General features: G+C 45.3%; 1 protein-coding gene across 1 annotated transcript in view; it reads right to left on the reverse strand.

Moving 5' to 3' along the window:
- LOC123773039 (tyrosine-protein kinase receptor Tie-1-like) overlaps window positions 1–24,835 on the reverse strand; it is a 212,412-nt gene that overhangs the window by 139,190 nt on the left and 48,387 nt on the right. The window contains exons 6-8 of the mRNA XM_069315149.1: window positions 18,161–18,292; window positions 14,938–15,057; window positions 3,311–3,462 (exon numbers count right to left, since the gene is read on the reverse strand). Coding sequence (XP_069171250.1) covers window positions 3,311–3,462; window positions 14,938–15,057; window positions 18,161–18,292 — 404 coding nt within the window. The remainder of the gene's footprint in view (window positions 1–3,310; window positions 3,463–14,937; window positions 15,058–18,160; window positions 18,293–24,835) is intronic.

Raw genomic sequence — 24,835 nt, forward strand, 5'->3', positions numbered from 1 at the left:
TAAGATACCAGCTTGTTGCTCTAGGACATTTGCTTTCTGCTCTAGGACACCAGCTTGCTGCTCTAGGTCACCGGCTTGCTGTTCTAGGACACCAGCTTGCTGCTCTAGCACATCAGGTTGCTGCTCTAGGACATCTGCTTGCTGCTCTAGGACACCTGTTAGCTGATCTTGGACACCTGCTTGCTGCTCTAGGACACTAGCTTGTTGCTTTTAGAAACCTGCTTCCTGCTCTAGGATACCAGCTTGCTGTTCTAGGACACCTCCTCGCTTCTCTAGGACACTATCTTGCTGCTCTAGGACACCTGCTAGCTGTTCTAGAACACCAGAGTGCTGATCTAGGGCACTTGCTTGCTGCTCTAGGACACTTGCATGCTGGTCTAGGACTCCTTCTTGCTGCTCTAGGACACCTGTTTGCAGCACTAGGACACCATCTAGCTGCTCTAGGACACCTACTTGCCGCTCTAGGACACCTGCTTGCTGCTCTAGGACACCTTCTTGCTGCTCCAAGACACCAGTTTTCTGCTCTAGGACACCTGCTTGCTGATCTAGGAGACCTTCTTGCTGCTCTAGGGCACCTGCTTGCTGCTCTAGGACACCTGCTTGCTGCTCTAGGACACCAGCTTTCTGCTCTAGGACACCTGCTTGCTGCTCTAGGACACCAGTATGCTGCTCTAACGCACCTACTTTCTGCTCTAGGACACCTGCTTGCTGATCTAGGAGACCTTCTTGCTGCTCTAGGGCACCATCTTGCTGCTCTAGAACACCTGCTTGCTGTTGTAGGACACCAGCTTTCTGCTCTAGGACACCAGCTTGCTGCTCTTACACACCTGCTTTCTGCTCTAAGATAACTGCTTGCTTCTCTAGGACACAATCTTGCTGCTCTAGGACATCAGGTTGCTGCTCTAGGACACCTGCTTGCTGCTCTAGGACACCAGCTTGCTGCTCTAGGATACCAGCTTGCTGCTCTAGGACACCTGCTTGCTGCTCTAAGATACCAGCTTGTTGCTCTAGGACACCTGCTTGCTGCTCTAGGACACCAGCTTGCTGCTCTAGGACACCAGCTTGCTGCTCTAGGACACCAGCTTGCTTCTCTAGCACATCAGGTTGCTGCTCTAGGACATCTGCTTGCTGCTCTAGGACACCTGCTCACTGATCTTGGACACCTGCTTGCTGCTCAAGGACACCTGCTTGCTGCTGTAGGACATCAGCTTTCTGCTCTTGGACACCTGCTCGCTGCTCTAGGACACCTGCTTGTTGCTCTAGGACACCTGCTCGCTGCTCTAGGGCACCAGCTTTCTTCTCTAGGACATCAGCTTGCTGCTGTAGGACATCTGCTTGCTGCTCTAGGACACCTGTTTGCTGCTCTATGACACCTGCTTGCTGCTCAAGGACACCTGCTTCCTGCTCTAGGACACCTGCTTGCTGCTCTAGGACACCTGCTTACTACCCTAGGACACCTGCTTGCTGCTCTAGGACACCTGCTTACTACCCTAGGACACCTGCGAGCTGCTCTCCAGTGTCATTATTGTCGAATAAAAGCTCTTCATCATGTCATTTAAATCATGAACCTGGAAACAGATATAATGAATGAAGCTTGGTCTGTAGCCCCTGGAGCCACACTAAGTTTCTGACACCTGTTGCCATATCTGGTGTTAGACACCTGATGCCACACCTGGTGTCACACCAGTTAATGTTGTCATCAACAACACAGCTGATCTTGGACCCGTCATGTCGAGAGGTGCAAGAAGAGATCAACAGCAGCACGATCCGTACTAAAGCCAGATTGTCGCCCACACGAGGTACGATGGTCACAATGTGTTGTCATTGTTGGGGGATATTTGTCACAGTCGGGACTGTGGCTTCTAGTTGCTGATCACTGACTGGCTCTTCCTTTTGTGGCCTGAAATAACTTTTTCCTCCTTCCATAGTGAGGTCCTTGTGCTGTGATCTTGGTGTAGAACCTTCCATAGTGAGGACCTTGTGCTGTGATCTTGGTGTAGAACCTTCCATAGTGAGGTCCTTGTGCTGTGATCTTGGTGTAGAACCTTCCATAGTGAGGGCCTTGTGCTGTGATCTTGGTGTAGAACCTTCCATAGTGAGGTCCTTGTGCTGTGATCTTGGTGTAGAACCTTCCATAGTGAGGGCCTTGTGCTGTGATCTTGGTGTAGAACCTTCCATAGTGAGAGCCTTGTGCTGTGATCTTGGTGTAGAACCTTCCATAGTGAGGTCCTTGTGCTGTGATCTTGGTGTAGAACCTTCCATAGTGAGGTCCTTGTGCTGTGATCTTGGTGTAGAACCTTCCATAGTGAGAGCCTTGTGCTGTGATCTTGGTGTAGAACCTTCCATAGTGAGAGCCTTGTGCTGTGATCTTGGTGTAGAACCTTCCATAGTGAGGACCTTGTGCTGTGATCTTGGTGTAGAACCTTCCATAGTGAGGTCCTTGTGCTGTGATCTTGGTGTAGAACCTTCCATAGTGAGGGCCTTGTGCTGTGATCTTGGTGTAGAACCTTCCATAGTGAGGTCCTTGTGCTGTGATCTTGGTGTAGAACCTTCCATAGTGAGGGCCTTGTGCTGTGATCTTGGTGTAGAACCTTCCATAGTGAGAGCCTTGTGCTGTGATCTTGGTGTAGAACCTTCCATAGTGAGGGCCTTGTGCTGTGATCTTGGTGTAGAACCTTCCATAGTGAGGGCCTTGTGCTGTGATCTTGGTGTAGAACCTTCCATAGTGAGGGCCTTGTGCTGTGATCTTGGTGTAAAAGTGAGTGTCAGCCTCGGGCTGACCTTATCCGGCTCTCACTGTCTTCTCTGTGTTGAATGATATAAGAAAGAGTTGTACTTCCTCTTGTCATACTGTATGGTCATCGCTGCCATATATGTTGACAACAAAACAGTCTGCCAAGAGGTGAGCTTTTGTCGGATTATTGATTGTTAAGGTTCATGCAGCGGTTTAGGAGCAGTATTGTAACTGATTGATTTAGGGGCAGAAATATTCCAGTCCTTACCTAGGGTCCACCAGACCCTGGTACCCACTCCTACTGCTGATAATTATCGTATTTTATTCTCTCTCTCCCTCTCTCTCTCTCTCTCTCTCTCTCTCTCTCTCTCTCTCTCTCTCTCTCTCTCTCTCTCTCTCTCTCTCTCTCTCTCTCTCTCTCTCTCTCTCTCTCTCTCTCTCTCTCTCTCGTGCACACAGTCATCAATTAATATTATAATCACTATATTCATCGTAAAAGTATAAAATAATATATGAACCCCACTATCAGCCCTAAACTATAATACTGGGTAACACAACCAGATGAGTACAACATACCCACCACCGTAGTATATAAGAGATAACATGGTCCGCGTCCTTGTGTCCGTCGTCATAACCCGGGTCCCAGCCATCAAAGGTGACCCTCGCCGTGGTCCCCGACACGTTGGTCACTTGTGGCGGCCGACGGAGTCGTGGCAGCCCAAGATCACCTGTTGACCACACAACACCTGTCTCACTACACACCTGTTGTGACTACATCTGTCTCACTACACATCTGTTGTGACCACTACAGCTGTCTCACTACACACCTGTTGTGACCACTACAACTGTCTCACTACACACCTGATGTGACCACTACAGCTGTCTCACTACACACCTGTTGTGACCACTTCAGCTGTCTCACTACAAATGTGTTGTGACCTCTACAACTGTCTCACTACACATCTGTTGTGACCACTACAACTGTCTCACTACACATATGTTGTGACCACTACAGCTGTCTCACTACACACCTGTTGTGACCACTACAACTGTCCCACTACACACCTGTTGTGACCACTACAACTGTCTCACTACACACCTGTTGTGACCACTACAACTGTCTCACTACACATCTGTTGTGACCACTACAGCTGTCTCACTACACACCTGTTGTGACCACTACAACTGTCTCACTACACATCTGTTGTGACCACCACACCTGTCTCACTACACACCTGATGTAAACAATAAACACCTGTTGTAAACACTTCACTTTTCTCAAACATCCCCCTCACAACACACACGCATGCACACTCATATGTACACACACGCACGCACTCATGCACACTCATATGTACACACACGCACGCACTCATGCACACGCACACACATGCACACACAGGGACACAGGGAATAGCCAGAGTGACCAAACGAAGGACATGTTAACCCAAGTTCTGGAGGAATTCAGGAAGGAGATGCAGGAAATGAGGATTACAATTAACAACCTGCAAAGTGAGCTGACATCAGCAAGGGAGGAGATCAAATCCCTCACAGAGAAAAATAAAGAGACCGAGCATCAGATTATCATCCAAAGGGAAGGTGGGAATGTTACATTCGAAGGAAATGCCTCTGTACCTGAAACATTTGCAGACATACTGAAAAAGAGCTCAGAAGCTATGGACACAGTGAGGGAGGTAGCCATGCAAGCAGCCACCTCACAGGAAGCAGCAAGGTGCACCACTCAGCTGCTGGAGAGAAAAAGATCAGTGGTAGTTGTAGGCATCAACGAACAGGAAGGATCCAACAGGCAAGAATGGAATAGCAAGGATAGGGAGGCAGTACAGGGGGTACTGAAGGGGTTACAGATGGAAGGGGCTGAACGAAACACTGAGAAGGTTTTCAGGTTAGGCTGGTACAACAAGGACAAAAACCGACTTGTAAAGGTGGTGTTTACAAACGAAACCACGAAGGAGGATATTCTCGAAAGGAAGAGTCGACTGCAGCATGTGGAGGGATACAAGAAAGTATTCCTGCAGAGGGACAGGACGAAGGAGGAGAGAGCCAGGGCAGCAGAGGCAAGGAGGAAACGCAGGGAGAGAGGAGCAAACCAGGTAATCACAGCCCCAACACAACAGTCCTAGAGACAAGAGGCGAACCCAAAACCAGCATCCCAGCAACACCAGAGGGGAGGGCAACACCACCACCCCCCTCTGCATGGAAACCCTCCCTTCCCCTCACCCTACCTGCCCCCACCCAACTCTCCCTCCCCCCACCCCATTCTTACCCTGTCACCCCTTCCCCATTCCCATCATGTCCCCCCTCCCCCTTCATCCCATACCCTCCCTATCCTTCCCCACCCCTCACCCCGTATCCTCCATGTCCCCCCTATCTCCTTAACCCACACCCTACCTGTCCCCCCTTCCCTGAAACCCCCACCCATCACCCCAAACTCCTCTGAGACCCTGCAAACCACCTCACAGATCTTCTCACCCACGGAAAAGCTTCCCACACCAACAGAATGCTCGCCAAGAAAGGGACAAGAAAATGAACTGAAGAAAGTGAGCTTTAAGGCAATGTACACTAACATAGATGGGATTACAAATAAAACAAGTGAACTCGGAGAATGGGCACTAGAAGAAAACCCAGACATAATAGCACTCACAAAAACAAGGCTAACAAACACCATAACAAACGCAGTGTTTCCACAGGGCTACTATGTAGTGAGGAAAGAGAGAGAAGGGAGAGGAGGAGGTGGTGTAGCTTTGCTACTAAGAGAAGGATGGAGTTTCAAAGAGATGGTAATTCAGAACTGTGAAGGATTCAGTGACTACATATCAGGCACCATAGCAACTGGAAAACAGAAAATTATAATAGTAGTCATATATAACCCTCCACCGAATGACAGAAGACCCAGACAGGAATATGATAGAAACAACTTGGCCACCATCAATATAATAGAGAGAGCAGTTTCTGTGGCTAGCAGGAATGGATCCAGGCTCCTAATCATGGGAGACTTCAACCATGGAAAGATAGATTGGGAGGAACAGAGACCCACATGGAGGCCCAGACACATGGAAAGCTAAGCTGCTGGATGTGGCAACAAGAAATTTTTCATGTCAACACGTCAAGGGACCAACAAGAACGAGAGGAGGCGATGAACCAGCCTTGCTTGATCTGATATTTACCCTAAAGAGTCGGATATAAGGAAAGTTAAGTTGGAAGCCCCCTTGGGAATGAGTGATCATAGTGCATTGAGCTTTGAGTACCTGGTTGAGCTAGGAATTATCACCCCCAAAAAAAGAACTGGGAAACAAAGGGCTGACGTACCGAAAGGGAAACTATGAGGAGACGAATAAATTCCTAGGGAATATACATTGGGACACCGAACTCGGAACCAAATCCGTACAAGACATGATGGACTATGTCACCCAAAAATGTCAGGAGGCTGTAAGCAGGTTTGTCCAACCCCCAACAGGAAAAAACAGAGAAGCAAAGGAAGAATCCGTGGTTTAATAGGGAATGTATGAAAGCAAAGGAGCTGAACAAAAGGGCATAGAGGAACTTCCGTAATAACAGAACACCAGAAAGTAGAGAGAGATACCAGAGAACCAGGAACGAGTATGTTAGTGTGAGAAGAGCAGCTGAGAAAAGGTATGAAAATAATATAGCTAATAAAGCCAAGACCGAACCAAAGCTACTACACAGTCATATCAGGAGGAAGACAACAGTGAAGGAACAGGTGATGAAACTTAGGGTGGGCGAGGATAGGTACACAGAGAATGACAAAGAGGTGTGTGAAGAACTCAACAAAAGGTTCCAGGAGGTCTTTACAATATAACAGGGATACGTCATGGCACTAGGAGAGGTGGCAGCAAACCAGGTGACCTTGGAAAGGTTCGAAATTACAAGAGATGAGGTCAAGAGGGCACCTATTGGAGCTGGATGTGAGAAAAGCTGCTGGTCCGGATGGAATCTCACCATGGGTATTGAAAGAGTGTGCAGGAGCACTTTGCTTGCCACTCTCCATAGTGTATAGTAGGTCACTGGAAACGGGAGACCTACCAGAAATATAGAAGGCTGGTAATGTAGTACCAATATTTAAAAAGGGTGACAGACAAGAGGCACTGAACTACAGGCCAGTGTCCTCAACTTGTATACCATGCAAGGTGATGGAGAAGGTTGTGAGAAAAAACCTAGTAACACATCTGGAGAGAAGAGACTTCGTGACAACCCATCAACATGGGTTCAGGGAGGGTAAATCTTGCCTTACAGGCTTGATAGAATTCTACGATCAGGTGTCAAAGATTAAGCAAGAAAGAGAAGGATGGGCGGACTGCATTTTTTTGGACTGTCGGAAAGCCTTTGACACAGTACCCCATAAAAGGTTGATGCATAAACTGGAGAAACAGGCAGGAGTAACTGATAGGGCGCTCCAGTGGATAAGGGAGTACCTAAGCAATAGGAAACAGAGAGTTATAGAGAGGGGTGAGACCTCAGAATGGCGGGAAGTAACCAGTGGAGTCCCATAGGGCTCTGTGCTTGGACCTATCCTGTTTCTGATATATGTAAATGATCTCCCAGAGGGTATAGACTCATTCCTCTCAATGTTTGCTGACGACGCCAAAATTATGAGAAGGATTAAGACAGAGGAAGCAGTTTGAGACTTCAAGAAGACCTGGACAAGCTGCAGGAATGGTCGAACAAATGGCTGTTAGAGTTTAACCCAAGCAAATATAATATAATGAAGATAGGGGTAGGAAGCAGGAGACCAGATACAAGGTATCACTTGGGAGATGAAATACTTCAAGAGTCAGAGAGAAAGACCTGGGGGTTGATATCACGCCAGACCTGTCCCCTGAAGCTCATATCAAGAGGATAACATCAGCAGCATATGCCAGGTTGGCTAACATAAGAACGGCATTTAGAAACTTGTGAAAGGAAGGTTCAGAACATTATATACCACATATGTCAGACCAATCCTGGAGTATGCGGCTCCAGCAAGGAGTTCATATCTAGTCAAGCATAAGACTAAACTGGAAAAGGTTCAAAGGTTTGCCACCAGACTAGTACCCGAGCTGAGAGGTATGAGCAACGAGGAGAGACTACGGGGATTGAACCTCACTTCGTTGGAAGACAGAAGAGTTAGGGGGGACATGATCACCACATTCAAGATTCTCAAGGGAATCGACAGGATTGATAAAGACAGGCTATTTAACACAAGGGTCACACGCACTAAGTGACACAGGTGGAAACTGAGTGCCCAAATGAGCCACAGAGATATTAGAAAGAACTTTTTTAGTGTCAGAGTGTTTGACAAATGGAATGCATTAGGAAGTAATGTGGTGGAGGCTGACTCCATACACAGTTTCAAATGTAGATATGATAGAGCCCAGTAGGCTCAGGAATCTGTACACCAGTTGATTGACAGTTGAGAGGCGGGACCAAAGAGCCAAAGCTCAACCCTCGCAAGCACAAATAGGTGAGTACAGGAGCTGTGGAGCCCGTACCTTGTCAAGCACAGGACGAAGCTGGAAAAAGTTCAGAGGTATGCCACAGGGCTAGTCCCAGAACTAAGAGGCATGAGTTACGAGGAAAGGCTGCGTGAAATGCACCTCACGACACTGGAAGACAGACGAGTAAGGGGAGACATGATCACTACTTACAAAATTCTCAGAGGAATTGACAGGAGTAGATATGGATAAAGTGTTTAACACGGGTGGTTCGCGAACAAGGGGACACAGGTGGAGACTGAGTACCCAATGAGCCACAGGAACGTTAGAAGGAACTTTTTCAGTGTCAGAGTAGTAAACAGATGGAATGCATTAGGCAGTGATGTGGTGGAGGCTGACTCCATACACAGTTTCAAATGTAAATATGATAAAGCCCAGTAAGCTCAGGAACCTGTACATCAATTTTACTGACGGGAACAAAGAGGCAGAGCTCAACTCCTGCAAGCACAACTAGGTGAGTATAACTAGGCGAGTACATGCAGACGCACGCGCGCGCACACATGCACACGCACACATGTGCGTGTGTCTCCCTCTCTCTTTATCTCTCTCCCTCTCTCTTTATCTCTCTCTCTCTCTCTCTCCCTCTCTCTCTCTCTCTCTCTCTCCCCCCCTCTCTCTCTCTCTCCCCCTCTCTCTCTCTCTCTCTCTCTCCCTCTCTCTCTCTCTCTCTCTCTCTCTCTCTCTCTCTCTCTCTCTCTCTCTCTCTCTCTCTCTCTCTCTCTCTCTCTCTCTCTCTCTCTCTCTCTCTCTTTCCCTCTCTCTCTCCCCCCCTCTCTCTCTCTCTCTCCCCCTCTCTCTCTCTCTCTCTCTCTCTCTCTCTCTCTCTCTCTCTCTCTCTCTCTCTCTCTCTCTCTCTTTATATCTCTCTCTCTCTCTTTATATCTTTCTCTTTATCTCTCTCCCTCCTTTCCTCTCTCTATCTCTCTCTCTCTCTCTCTCTCTCTCTCTCTCTCTCTCTCTCTCTCTCTCTCTCTCTCTCTCTCTCTCTCTCTCTCTCTCTCTCTCTTCCTCTCTATCTCTCTCTTTTTCTCTCTCTCTCTCTCTCTTCCTCTCTATCTCTCTCTCCCCCACCCCGCTCTGCCCTTCTGACGAATCCTATTACTGCACAACTAGGAACAGGGTCAAGCATGACAGCCAGAAGCAACAGGGGAACAGGGAAAAGTTCAGGCGACGAAATGAAGGAAATGATCCCCCAGTTTCTGGAGGACATCAAGAGTGAGATGCAGGAAATGAAGAATGAAATAAGCAACCTAAAAAGAGAGCTGACAGCAGCAAAGGAGGAGATTAGAGCCCTCAAAGAGAACAGTATCGATGCTGAGACTCAGATAACCACCCAGGGAGGTGGTGGTAATAGTACTTTGGAAGAGAATGCCACATTAAAAGCAACATTTGCAGAAATGCTAAAAAAAAAACTCTGAAGTAATGTCTGCAGTGATGGAGGTAGCCATGAAAGCAGCCACCTCACAGGAAGCGGCACGCTCCACTACCCAGCTGCTGGAAAGGAAAAGACCAGTGGTAGCTGTAGGTATTAAAGAGCAGGAAGGCTGTAATAGGAAAGAGTGGAATGATAAGGACAAAGCAGCAGTGAATGAAATACTGAAGGCACTAGACTTGGAAGTGGCTGAGCATTGAGAAGGTTTTCAGGTTAGGCTGGTACAAAAAAGACCGAGACCGTGTGTTAAAGATAGTGTTTTCAAACGAGAACACAAAGGACACGATTCTAACAAAGAAAAGCCCCCTGCAACATGTGGGAGAATTCAAAAAAGTATTCCTCCAGAGGGACATGACGAGGGAGGAGAGGGCCATGGCGGCAGAAGCAAGGAAGAAGCGCAGGGCGAGAGGAGAAAACCAGGAAACCACAGCTCCCAACACATCACCCCCAGAGGCGAGGGGGGAACCCACAACCAGCTACCCAGTAACACGAGCAGGGAGTGCCACTCCACCACCCTCCTCTGCATAGAAAACCCCCTTTTCCTTCCTGTCCTCCCGCCCTGTTCACCCCATACCCTTCCTGTCCTACCCCCTTCACTTGACCCCTCATCCCAGTATCCTCTGTAACCCTGGCATCCACCTCACAAATCCTCACACCCATGGCACAGCTTCCTCCACCAGCAGAACATTAACCAAGGAGGAGATTTGAGAAGGGACAGAAGAAAGTGAGCCTCAAAGCAATGTACACTAACATAGATGGTATTACAAATAAGGCAAATGAACTTGGAGAATGGGTACTAGAGGAAAACACAGACATAATAGCTCTTACAGAAACAAAGCTGACGAAAACAATAACAAATGCAGTGTTCCCACAGGACTATTATGTTATGAGGAAATAGAGAGAAGGAAGAGGTGGTGGTGGTGTAGCTCTGCTGGTAAGAAAAGGCTGGGATTTTGAGGAGTTGGTTGTTCAGGGATGTGAAGGTTTCAGTGACTACATAATAAGAACAATAACAACTGGAGGGCAAAAAATTATAGTCGTAGTCATATATAATCCACCACCAAATGACAGAAGACCCAGACAGGAATATGATAGAAACAATATGGCCACCATTAACATAATAGAGAGAGCAGCTTCTGTTGCTAGCAGGAATGGATCTGGACTACTAATCATGAGAGAAGATAGATTGGGAGAACAGAGACCCGCATGGAGGACCAGAAACATGGAGAGCTAAGCTGCTGGACGTGGCAACAAGAAACTTTCTAAACCAGCACATCAGGGATCCAACAAGAATGAGAGGAGAGGATGAACCAGCAATGCTTGATCTGATATTTACCCTAAATGAGTGGGATATAAGGGAAGTCAAGATGGGAGCACCCTTAGGAATGAGTGATCACAGTGTATTGAACTTTGAGTACCTGGTAGAGCTCGGAATTATCCCCCCCGAAAAAGGACTAGGAAACAAAAGGCTGGCATACCGAAAGGGAAATTATGAGGAGATGAGAAGCTTCCTAAGGGAAATACCTTGGGACACAGTCCTCAGAGCTAAGTCTGTACAAGATATGATGGACTATGTCACCCAAAAATGTCAGGAGGCAGTAAGCAGATACATCCCGGCCCAAAAGGAAAAATCCGAGAAACAAAAGAAGAATCCATGGTATAATAGGGCATGTATGGAAGCAAAGAAACTGAACAAAAGGGCATTGAGGAACTTCCGGAATAACAGAACACCAGAAAGCAGAGAGAGATACCAGAGAACCAGGAATGAGTATGTCAGGGTGAGAAGAGAAGCAGAGAAAAATTATGAAAATGATATAGCAAACAAAGCCAAGACCGAACCAAAGCTACTCCACAGTCACATCAGAAGGAAAACAACAGTGAAAGAACAGGTAGTGAAACTTAGAACAGGCGAGGACAGGTATACAGAGAATGACAAAGAGGTGTGTGATGAACTCAACAAGAGGTTCCAAGAGGTCTTCACAATAGAACAAGGTGAGGTTACTGTGCTAGGAGAAAGGGACATAAACCAGGCGGCCTTGGAAGAGTTTGAAATTACGAGAGAGGAGGTCAAGAGACACCTGCTGGATCTGGATGTTAGAAAGGCTGTTGGTCCAGACGGGATCTCGCCATGGGTACTGAAAGAGTGTGCAGAGGCACTTTGCTTGCCACTCTCCATAGTGTATAGTAGGTCACTGGAGACGGGAGACCTACCAGAAATATGGAAGACGGCGAATGTGGTCCCAATATACAAAACGGGCGACAGGCAAGAGGCACTGAACTACAGGCCAGTATCCTTGACTTGTATACCATGCAAGGTGATGGAGAAGATCGTGAGAAAAAAACTGGTAGCACATCTGGAGAGAAGGGACTTCGTGACAAATCGCCAACATGGGTTCAGGGACGGTAAATCTTGCCTGACGGTCTTAATAGAATTCTACGACCTACGAATTCTACGACAAAGATTAAGCAAGAAAGAGAGGGCTGGGCGGACTGCATTTTCTTGGATTGTCGGAAAGCCATTGACACAGTACCACATAAGAGGCTGATACATAAGCTGGAGAGACAGGCAGGTGTAGCTGGTAAGGTGCTCCAGTGGATAAGGGAGTACCTAAGCAATGGGAAGCAGAGAGTTACGGTAAGGGGTGAGACCTACAATTGGTGTGACGTCACCAGTGGAGTCCCACAGGGCTCTGTACTCGGTCGTATCTTGTTTCTGATATATGTAAATGATCTCCCGGAGGGTATAGATTCATTTCTCTCAATGTTTGCGGACGATGCCAAAATTATGAGAAGGATTAAGACAGAAGAGGACTGTTTGAGGCTTCAAGAAGACCTAGACAAACTGAAGGAATGGTCGAACAAATGGTTGTTAGAGTTTAACCCAACCAAATGTAATGTAATAAAGATAGGTGTAGGGAGCAGGAGGCCAAATACAAGGTATTATCTGGGAGAGGAAATTCTTCAGGAGTCAGAGAAAGAGAAAAACTTGGGAGTTGATATCACGCCAGACCTGTCTCCTGCAGCCCATATCAAGAGGATAACATCAGCGGCATATGCCAGGCTGGCCAACATACGAACGGCATTCAGAAACTTGTGTAAAGAATCATTCAGAACTTTGTATACCACATATGTCAGGCCAGTCCTGGAGTATGCAGCCCCAGCAAGGAGTCCATATCTAGTCAAGGATAAGACTAAACTGGAAAAGGTTCAAAGGTTTGCCGCCAGACTAGTACCCGAGCTGAGGGGTATGAGCAACGAGGAGAGCTACGGAAATTAAACATCACTTCACTGGAAGACAGAAGAGTTAGGGGCGGACATAATCACCACATTCAAGATTCTCAAGGGAATTGATAGGGTAGATAAAGACAGGCTATTTAACAAAAGGGGCACACGCACTAGGGGACACAGGTGGAAACTGAGTGCCCAAATGAGCCACAGAAATTAGAAAGAACTTTTTTAGTGTCAGAGTGGTTGACAAATGGAATGCAATAGGAGGTGATGCGGTGGAGGCTGACTCCATACACAGTTTCAAGTGTAGATATGATAGAGCCCAATAGGCTCAGGAATCTGTACACCTGTGGATTGACGGTTGAGAGGCGGGACCAAAGAGCCAGAGCTCAACCCCCGCAAACACAACTAGATGAGTACAACTAGGTGAGTACACACACACACACACACACACACACACACACACACACACACACACACACACACACACACACACACACACACACACACACACACACACACACACACACGCACACACACACACACACACACACACACAAAATAAGGCAAGAAAGACAAGGGTGGGCAGACTGCATATTTTTGGATTGTCAGAAAGCCTTTGATACAGTGCCACACAAGAGGCTAGTGCGAAAGTTGGAGTTGCAGGCTGGAGTGAAAGGTAAGGTACTCCGGTGGATAGAGGAGTACCTAAAATAACAGGAGACAACGAGTCTGTGTGAGGGGTGAGGTCTCAGATTGGCGAGACGTTACAAGTGGAGTCCCGCAGTGGTCAGTCCTTGGACCTATACTGTTTCTGGTATATGTAAATGATCTCCCAGAGGGGTATAGATTCGTTCCTCTCAATGTTTGCCGACGATGCAAAAATTATGAGAAGGATTGAAACAGAGGATGATAGTAGGAGGCTACAAGATGACGTAGATAGACTGAGTGAATGCTCCAACAAATGGCTGTTGAAGTTCAACCCGAGTAAATGCAAAGTAATGAAACTAGGCAGTGGAAACAGGAGGCCAGACACAGGATACAGAATAGGAGATGAAGTACTTAATGAAACAGACAGAGAGAAAGATCTAGGAGTTGATATCACACCAAACGTGTCTCCTGAAACCCACATAAAGAGAATAACGTCTGCGGCATATGCGAGGCTGGCTAACATCAGAACGGCGTTCAGGAACCTGTGTAAGGAATCATTCAGAATCTTGTACATCACATATGTAAGACCAATCCTGGAGTATGCGGCCCCAGCATGGAACCCGTACCTTGTCAAGCACAAAACGAAGCTGGAAAAAGTCCAGAAGTATGCTACTAGACTATTCCCAGAACTAAGAGGCATGAGTTATGAGGACAGGCTGCGGGAAATGCACCTTACGACACTAGAAGACAGAAGAGTAAGGGGGGACATGATCACAACCTACAAAATCCTTAGGGGAATCGACCGGGTAAACAAGGATGAACTATTCAACACTGGAGGGACGCGAACAAGGGGACACAGTTGGAAGCTGAGTACCCAAATGAGCCACAGAGACATTAGAAAGAATTTTTCAGTGTCAGAGTAGTTAGTAAATGGAATGCACTAGGAAGTGATGAGGTGGAGGCTGACTCCATACACAGTTTCAAATGTAGATATGATAGAGCCCAATAGGCTCACGAATCTGTACACCAGTTGATTGACAGTTGAGAGGCGGGACCAAAGAGCCTAAGCTCAACCCCCGCAAGCACAATTAGGTGAGTACAATTAGGTGAGTACACACACACACACACACACACACACACACACACACGCACACACACGCACACACACACACACACACACACACACGCACACACACACACACACACACACACACACACACACACACACACACACACACACACACACACACACACACACACACACACACTCTACACACAACACACACACACACACACACTCTACACACAACACACACACACACACACACACACACACACACACACTACACAGTCACTAGCGAACACATAAGAGTGACACTGACCTCCGGCACAGGCAGCTGGTGCTGGTGAGTGACAGTGACCGTTGTGGGGGTGACAGTCACCTTGACAGTGGTGGCGGCAAGACTGGGAACACTCCACACCCCAGCGGCCTCCTCCACACTCTTCCTCACAGGTAAACATGTTAATACATCAACAATGTTTATATAACAGCTGCTGTCCCTGCTACTGTTACTCTTAGTGGTTTACTGCTACTCTTTTTTTTGAGATATATACAAGAGTTGTTACATTCTTGTACAGCCACTAGTACGCGTAGCGTTTCGGGCAGGTCCTTAATCCTACGGTCCCTGGAATACGATCTCCTGCCGCGAAGAATCGTTGTTACAACCAAGTACCCATTTTACTGTTGCGTTAAACAGAGGCTACAGTTAAGGAATTGCGCCCAGTAAATCCTCCCCGGCCAGGATACGAACCCATGACATAGCGCTCGCGGAACGCCAGGCGAGTGTCTTACCACTACACCACGGAGACTGCTACTCTTATTGGTTTACTGCTACTATTATTGGTTTACTGCTACTCTTATTGGTTTACTGCTACTCTTATTGGCTTACTGCTACTCTTATTGGTTTACTGCTACTCTTATTGGTTTACTGCTACTCTTATTGGTTTACTGCTACTCTTATTGGCTTACTGCTACTCTTATTGGCTTACTGCTACTCTTATTGGTTTACTGCAACTCTTATTGGTTTACTGCTACTCAAATTGGTTTACTGCTACTCAAATTGGTTTACTGCTACTCTTATTGGCTTACTGCTACTCAAATTGGTTTACTGCTACTCTTATTGGCTTACTGCTACTCTTATTGGTTTACTGCTACTCTTATTGGTTTACTGCTACTCTTATTGGTTTACTGCTACTCAAATTGGTTTACTGCTACTCTTATTGGCTTACTGCTACTCTTATTGGCTTACTGCCACTCAAATTGGTTTACTGCTACTCTTAGTGGTTTACTGCTACTCTTATTGGTTTACTGCAACTCTTAGTGGTTTACTGCTAGTCTTAGTGGTTTACTGTACTCAAATTGGATTACTGCTACTATTATTGGTTTACTGCTACTCTTATTGGTTTAATGCAACCCTTAGTGGTTTACTGCTACTCTTAGTGGTTTAATGCAACCCTTAGTGGTTTACAGTTACTCTTATTGGTTTACTGCAACTCTTATTGGTTTACTGCTACTCAAATTGGTTTACTGCTACTCAAATTGGTTTACTGCTACTCTTAGTGGTTTACTGCTACTCTTAGTGGTTTAATGCAACTCTTAGTGGTTTACTGCTACTCTTAGTGGTTTAATGCAACCCTTAGTGGTTTACTGTTACTCTTATTGGTTTAATGCAACTCTTAGTGGTTTACTGTTACTCTTAGTGGTTTAATGCAACTCTTAGTGGTTTACTGTTACTCTTATTGGTTTAATGCAACTCTTAGTGGTTTACTGTTACTCTTAGTGGTTTAATGCAACTCTTAGTGGTTTACTGCTACTCTTAGTGGTTTAATGACACTCTTAGTGGATTACTGAAACTCTTATTGGTTTACTGCTACCCTTAGTGGTTTACTGCTACTCTTAGTGGTTTACTGCTACTCTTAGTGGTTTACTGCTACTCTTAGTGGTTTACTGCTAATCTTAGTGGTTTACTGCTAATCTTAGTGGTTTACTGCAACTCTTAGTGGTTTACTGCAACTCTTAGTGGTTTACTGCTACTCTTAGTGGTTTACTGCTACTCTTATTGGTTTACTGCTACTCTTAGTGGTTTACTGCTACTCTTAGTGGTTTACTGTTACTCTTAGTGGTTTACTGCTACTCTTAGTGGTTTATTGCTACTCTTATTGGTTTACTGCTACTCTTAGTGGTTTATTGCTACTCTTATTGGTTTACTGCTACTCTTATTGGTTTACTGCTACTCTCAGTGGTTTACTGTTACTCTTAGTGGTTTACTGTTACTCTTAGTGGTTTACTGCTACTCTTAGTGATTTACTGTTACTCTTAGTGGTTTACTGCTACTCTTAGTGGTTTACTGCTACTCTTAGTGGTTTACTGCTACTCTTAGTGGTTTATTGCTACTCTTAGTGGTTTACTGTTACTCTTAGTGGTTTACTGCTACTCTTAGTGGTTTATTGCTACTCTTAGTGGTTTACTGTTACTCTTAGTGGTTTACTGCTACTCTTAGTGGTTTACTGTTACTCTTAGTGGTTTACTGCTACTCTTAGTGGTTTACTGCTACTCTTAGTGGTTTACTGCTACTCTTAGTGGTTTACTGTTACTCTTAGTGGTTTACTGCTACTCTTAGTGGTTTATTGCTACTCTTAGTGGTTTACTGTTACTCTTAGTGGTTTGCTGCTACTCTTAGTGGTTTACTGCTACTCTTATTGGTTTACTGCTACTCTTAGTGGTTTACTGCTACTAACTGAATGGTTTACTGCTACTAACTGAACAACATGTCTAATACTATGTCACTAACATTTAACATTTACACATTTAACCATCAATCAGACGACTTACTCGGGAAATAAGACCATTATAAGACCGACGACGAAGGACACCTTGAGGTAGTTTTTGTTTGTTCAAACTCTAGTTGTTATGTTTCTACCCCTTGCTGCCACCTTGTTCATGTTAAACAAACAACCAACCAGCCTAACCAAACCAGCTGACCTATATCAGGTTATGCCCTTCACTTGAGCCTTGTAGGGAACAGTGTACAGTTTAGACGGATAGTTTTGGTTATGCTTAATATTTTATACGCTTGACTCCTTTGTGTACATATGCGTAATCAGTACTACCATAGCTCTCACAGCTATTACTTACACTGCTGGTACTACCATAGCTCTCACAGCTATTACTTACACTGCTAGTACTACCATAGCTCTCACAGCTATTACTTACACTGCTGGTAATACCATAGCTCTCACGGCTATTACTTACACTGCTAGAACTACCATACCTCTCACAGCTATTACTTACACTGCTAGTACTACCATAGCTCTCACAGCTATTACTTACACTGCTAGTACTACCATAGCTTTCACGGCTATTACTTACACTGCTAGTAAGTTCAGTAAGACTTAGTGACGATAACTTCTGCGTCTACAATGACGACTGTTGCTGCTGCTACAACTGTCGCTGATAATTATGATAACATTTATACTAACTCAATAATAATGATAAAATTGTAATGTTTATTGAATTTATTTGAGAAAGAGAGAGTGTTGCCTTACCTGTGGTGCATGTGTCACCGGTGTAGCCCGGGGCGCAGTGACACCCCAGCGGGTGTGGGAGACACACCTGCTTCCCCCGGGGCTCAGGTAGCTCCACGGTACAGTCCCGACCCATCCTGGCGTTGCTGCACCCTGGGGGAGGACAGGTACACTGGGGCGTGTGTGTGGTACAGGCGTACATATGAGGGTACACCATACAGTACAAACCAAGAGATTTATACGAAGGTATAAACCATAATACATACGAGGCACATACTGACAGTATACATGATGTACATATAAGGTATACTTCGAATGTATGTGAAGTATAGAGTGGATGTGTGGGAGGTTGGAGGAGAGACGCTTGGGGCTAGCATCACTATACTTTATAGGATAAATGTTATTTTATAGGGAGTGTGACGGGGTCAGGAGAGGCTCCAAGCCTCCTCAACATGGGGACGTCCCCGTGCCCCCTCATCATGGTGACAGCCCCGTGCCCCACCCTAAACATGGAGTCGGCCCCATGCCCCCCTCAACTTGGGGACTGCCCCGTGTCCCCCTCAACATGGGGACTGCCCCGTGTCCCCCCTCAACATGGGGACTGCCCCGTGTCCCCCCTCAACATGGGGACTGCCCCGTGTCCCCCCTCAACATGGGGACTGCCCCGTGTCCCCCCTCAACATGGGGACTGCCCCGTGTCCCCCTCAACATGGGGACTGCCCCGTGTCCCCCCTCAACATGGGGACTGCCCCGTGTCCCCCTCAACATGGGGACTGCCCCGTGTCCCCCCTCAACATGGGGACTGCCCCGTGTCCCCCCTCAACATGGGGACTGCCCCGTGTCCCCCCTCAACATGGGGACTGCCCCGTGTCCCCCCTCAACATGGGGACTGCCCCGTGTCCCCCTCAACATGGGGACTGCCCCGTGTCCCCCCTCAACATGGGGACTGCCCCGTGTCCCCCTCAACATGGGGACTGCCCCGTGTCCCCCTCAACATGGGGACTGCCCCGTGTCCCCCCTCAACATGGGGACTGCCCCGTGTCCCCCCTCAACATGGGGACTGCCCCGTGTCCCCCCTCAACTTGGGGACTGCCCCGTGTCCCCCCTCAACATGGGGACTGCCCCGTGTCCCCCCTCAACTTGGGGACTGCCCCGTGTCCCCCCTCAACTTGGGGACTGCCCCGTGTCCCCCCTCAACATGGGGACTGCCCCGTGTCCCCCCTCAACATGGGGACTGCCCCGTGTCCCCCCTCAACTTGGGGACTGCCCCGTGTCCCCCCTCAACATGGGGACTGCCCCGTGTCCCCCCTCAACTTGGGGACTGCCCCGTGTCCCCCCTCAACATGGGGACTGCCCCGTGTCCCCCCTCAACATGGGGACTGTTGGAAAGTTCCAACACTGATACCTCCTTATTGTATCATAATGCATCACTATTGTATACTAAGCATACTATCTATTAACCCTACTAACGGTAGTACTAATATAAATTAATATTTTCCTATCTGCGGGTCATTTACTAAAACTTCTCCCCACATCGAGGGGCAGTATTGCATTAGATAATATCCATTATCTGATGCAATTAGGCATCAGGCATCTGATGATAATTAGGGAGCCGGTCTAATTATCATCTAATTACACTAATTATCATCATGCATCTGATGATAATTAGGGAGCCGGTCTAATTATCATCTAATTACACTAATTATCATCATGCATCTGATGATAATTAGGGAGCCGGTCTAATTATCATCTAATTACACTAATTATCATCATGCATCTGATGATAATTAGGGAGCCGGTCGGCTGAGCGGACAGCACACTGGACTTGTGATCCTGTGGTCCCAGGTTCGATCCCAGGCGCCGGCGAGAAACGATGGGCAAAGTTTCTTTCACCCTAAGCCCCTGTTACCTAGCAGTAAAACAGGTACCTGGGTGTTAGTCAGCTGTCACGGGCTGCTTCCTGGGGGTGGAGGCCTGGTCGAGGACCAGGCCGCGGGGACTCTAAGCCCCGAAATCATCTCAAGATAACCTCAAGATCTAGCAAGACATAATTATTGTCGACATGCCAGAGAATTGAATAATATTCTCAGAGAATTGAATAATATTCTCAACCTTTATCAGTATTCTTTACAAGAATTAATACCTGATAATATAATAACTAGTGATTCAACAAGAACGAGTTATCCACTAAAATATCACTATATAGCAGTTTATCTGTTATCTTAAACCATCATGGATGAAACAGAACTTCTCTCCATTTCTCGTTCAATAAGAACACTGTTCATAATTATTGTTATTCAGCGAGAATGGAAACAATATTTAACTCCCTATAATTGTGATCCTATTCTCATTGACGTATTAAGTAGAGTAATTACAAGGAAAAGAATTTTCCGTTTCTACTAATATGTTGCGCATGCGCGAGAGAGGAGTTGAGGGAGGAGGAGTCGGACGCCAGGGTGCCATGAGGTTGGACGACGCTTAGACAACGTGGCGGCCATTAGTCCAGGGAGAGGCGAAGTTTTCGTCAATTACACAATAGGCCCTTGCTATTAATTGGCCTTGGAGTGTGCAACTACTCCATTAGCGATCCAAGGATTGCATCGGTGGACAACCAGTAGGTTAAGTGTTCTAGTATTTTTATAGGAGCTTTCTATATTAATAATGTGCACTTAGTCCATCGTTACGTCGTAATACCTCCCCTAACGCCAAGTACGTCCGCAAGGAATTAAATTTGTCCCTTCCATTCAACTGTAATGACACAATCTAGTATGTGTAGACAATTTTTACACTATTGGGTTTCCAGCGTGTGTTGGAGCTGCCGTGACTGCAACAATTTCCCACACTATGCTCATGGATCACGTGTTCCAGCAAGTCCCAGATGACGCCCTCTCGACACTGCACCTCCGTTCACTGTTACAGATAAGCAGCTGAAATTATTCTAATTTACTTACTATTTACTAATGAACGGTTGAAACCTAATAATAATTTGAGATTATAATTTATTTACGTGATTTAGGGAGTCAAGTATAATTTCATTGCCTCATGAATTTTAGATGAGAACAATATCTCGTTTAATCATTATCCAATATATTCTTGCTACTAACCAAATTATCAAATGTCTATTTTATTTATATCTTAGTAAGAGTTTACAATATCCCCTACTCAAATCTCTGAATATGTTAGACATTAAGTCACTGCACATTCTCTCATGTGTATTATACATATATAAAACGCTGAACTGTAATGTCAATCCTGACCTCAAAAGCTTCATTGAAGGTTGTAACAGAACCCATGAGCACCACACCAGAAACAAATACCTTTTTGATATTCAAAGAGTACGACTTAATCAAACTAGAAATGCTCTACAAATCAAGGGACCCAGAATGTGGAATGACCTTCCTAATCATGTTAAAGACTGTACCTCTTTCAACCAGTTTAAGATAAAAACTAAGCACTACCTAATTAACTCCCTGTAACCTACCTTACCCTATAATGTCAACCCATGTCTGTTATTTTTAAACAATGCTGTTTGTCGACCAAATTGTATATTTTGCTGTTTTTCTGCCATGTTCCCCCTATTTTTTATTTTTATGTTTTCTCAACACATTTTATACTTTAATCTTAATTAGTATTAAGTTTTAGTCTTTAGTGTTTTTCCTGCCCGAAGCTTTGCGTAATAGTGGCTTTAGGCATTGTATGTACTAGTTCTATCTATAAATTCATCAATATTTGTATCACACCTTGTATGTATGTACTTTACCTGAATAAACATTTGAATTTGAAATTTGAATTTGAATTTGAATTTTATTCGAGGAAGAACCAGCCTCGATGAAGTGTACTTGGAGTACTCTACTTCTGGTATTAACCCCCCATTTGTGTATTTGGGAAAGATTACTTCTTGAATAGTAATTTAATCTACAGTTCATTAATATTCAAGGAATAATTCTTAATAGTTACATTATCCACAGACACTGGCATTTCACTCCTTTTCTATTGCTTATTTATCTGTTTCCCTTTTCAGTAAAAATAGGGTGGTCCTTTGAGTAATTTAAGTCAATCAATTAAATATCAATATATTGAGAGTTAGCTTTCCTTCACGACACAAATTTGGTCTCTTCGAACCGGATACACCTAAATTAATATTAAATTCTATATCAGTTCTCAGAGAACAAAACAAATTTAGTCCTCTTCGAATCTGATAGATAGCTGAGAATCAAGCTATCCTAATTAACCATTACTAATTACCGTGTGTAGTAATCTAGACTAACCATATTTCGTTATCTGTGGCTACCGGCAGTGTACCACATATGTTAGCCTAACACCAATTTATTTGCTGTCTATACCTCATATATAAGGTAGCACTAGAGGGACATAGTAAGTTACCCACAACACTCAGACCTATACCTCACACTGAGGTAAGAATCTTCAGGTCACCAGGAGCAACAGCTCACAATTTCTATAATAACTCCACATTAACACCTGCGGTAGATTGACCTCACCATCTAATCATTATTTATTTAGGTGGTAATGACATCCATCCTACTCGACACCCAGCTGAGGTAATTAATCACCTTAAAACAATAACTTCCTCATTTAAACTTGTTAGCAGTTCAGTAGTGTTCACATTACTGGAACCTCACCAACTAAGTAATAATAATCGTTGGGGAGTGAGTCCAGAATATTACCAAAGGGCTGCAAATATATAAACTTTTGGCTGAGGAAAAAGAGTACGATTGGATGCCACTTACATTCAATTTACGGCCAGACCATACAGGCAAAACCTGGCAAGAGATGGTGTACACCTGTCAGGTGAGTCTAGGTCACATGTAGTTGACAAATTGGTAAACACAATTAATCATCATAAAAGGTTGTGGCGACCAAGCCAAAATTAACTATATATTTTATATTTTCACCTGTGTGTGCAAGTGCACATTTTTATATTATAAAATCTAAAAACCAAAAACACAGCACATATATATATATATATATATATATATATATATATATATATATATATATATATATATATATATATATATATATATATATATATATATATATATATATATATTGTGACGGTAACGCGTTGGTGTTCGGCTGTTTAAGGCTAGGGGTATGGCCTCGTCACATAGTTATAAAAAAAAATAGAAAAAACTGGAACTTCGTCTGTGGTAAGGTAAGGAGAAGACACACAAAACACAAGTAAATTTTAACAATGAAATTTTAATTACGTTAAATAAATCAAAACATGAATAAAATGGACAAACAAATTCTTATAATAAAATCAATCAATCAAAATAATAAGAATAATTAAATGACACAATGAAAAGTTACGTTAAGACAAAATAACAAGAAGTGCAATACAAAAATAAAGGTAAGGTGCTGGAATATCGGCTTTAAGCTACCACCTCTCTCAGTACACGCTAACGTCTAGCCGGGAGAAGTGTTAACTGTGGAAGCACTGAATATTCTGAGGTCTGAGGTCGTGGCGACCCCAGACATCAAGTAGTATGGGGGGGCGAGTGCAGTTGCAGCCAGACCGGCGACCAATCAGCGGAGCCGGTAGCGATCAACAGGTAGTTTGGCGGTTTGAGTCTGAACAGGTGTCCCTGGCTGCATACGTTTTGCTCTCTGGCAAACCTTGCTGGTGTTGTTGTCGTTGTTGGACATTTCTTCCATAGTAGTTTTATATAATTTCAACGACGTAATTGTGGAGGGAAGAGCAGGCTCAATCTCTTGAAGGAGATTATCGTCACAACTCTCCCCCGAAGCCTGCGGTTCTGGAAGAAGTACGTCGTTATGTGGTGGAGTAATGGGTGGAGTTGCTTCTACTTCATAAACTCTGGAGAGATCATGGGCTAAGATGTTGTCAGACTCTTGGTATAGCGTGTCTCCAGGTTGAATTTCTGCAGTTAGCAAGCCCATAGTAGAAGACGTTGAGATGAGAAGTGGGCGTGCTGCAGGAGGTGTAGGGTGGTGTGGTCCGTGTTGATGGTGGACCGAGCACTTTTCAAGTGTGGAGTGAAGTGCTGAAGCTTCAGGATGAGGAAGAGTAGCTCCTTGCCAATTTTTCCGTAGTTCCTTGTAGCAGTAGTCGCTGACAGGTGTATTCTTCTCGCCTCGTTGCTGCATCACGACACCACCAACGTCGGTACCATTGGCGTTGACATGGAGGATGAAGGGCTTATCTGACGAGGTGAGAGTGGAATTAGAAGAGGGCAAAGGAGCATGATTATTATCCTGAAAGCATTTGGGAAGATCATTAAGGATTTCGGAATTAGAAAGCGCTGACTCCTTGTCAGTGCTTTCGGGAGGAGAAGCTGGGAAGGTCTCACTGTGGATGTAGGGTTCTGTGAAGGTAGAACAATTAGTCAGGACAGTGGTAGGAGTACCATTATATTGCTTCAGGAGGTTGACGTGGCACAGCTGGGTCTTCCGCCGCCTATCTGGAGTCTATTACGTAGTTGTTATTATTCCTGCACTCTTTGACGCAGTAGGGTCCTGAAAACCTGTTTTGTAAAGGTGAACCTGGGATAGGGAAATAGGCAAGGACGAAGTCTCCCGGCTTGAATTTTCTTACTTTGCTGGTCTGGTCGTAATGAGTCTTCATTCTCTCCTGGGCTTTCAATAGATTATCATGGGCAGAACGGTGGATTCTCTCTAGAATGTGTTGAAGGTTTTGAAGAAACTGGGGCA

The sequence above is a fragment of the Procambarus clarkii genome, chromosome 81 (genome assembly GCF_040958095.1).
Source record: "Procambarus clarkii isolate CNS0578487 chromosome 81, FALCON_Pclarkii_2.0, whole genome shotgun sequence".
Classification (NCBI taxonomy): Eukaryota; Metazoa; Arthropoda; class Malacostraca; order Decapoda; family Cambaridae; genus Procambarus; species Procambarus clarkii.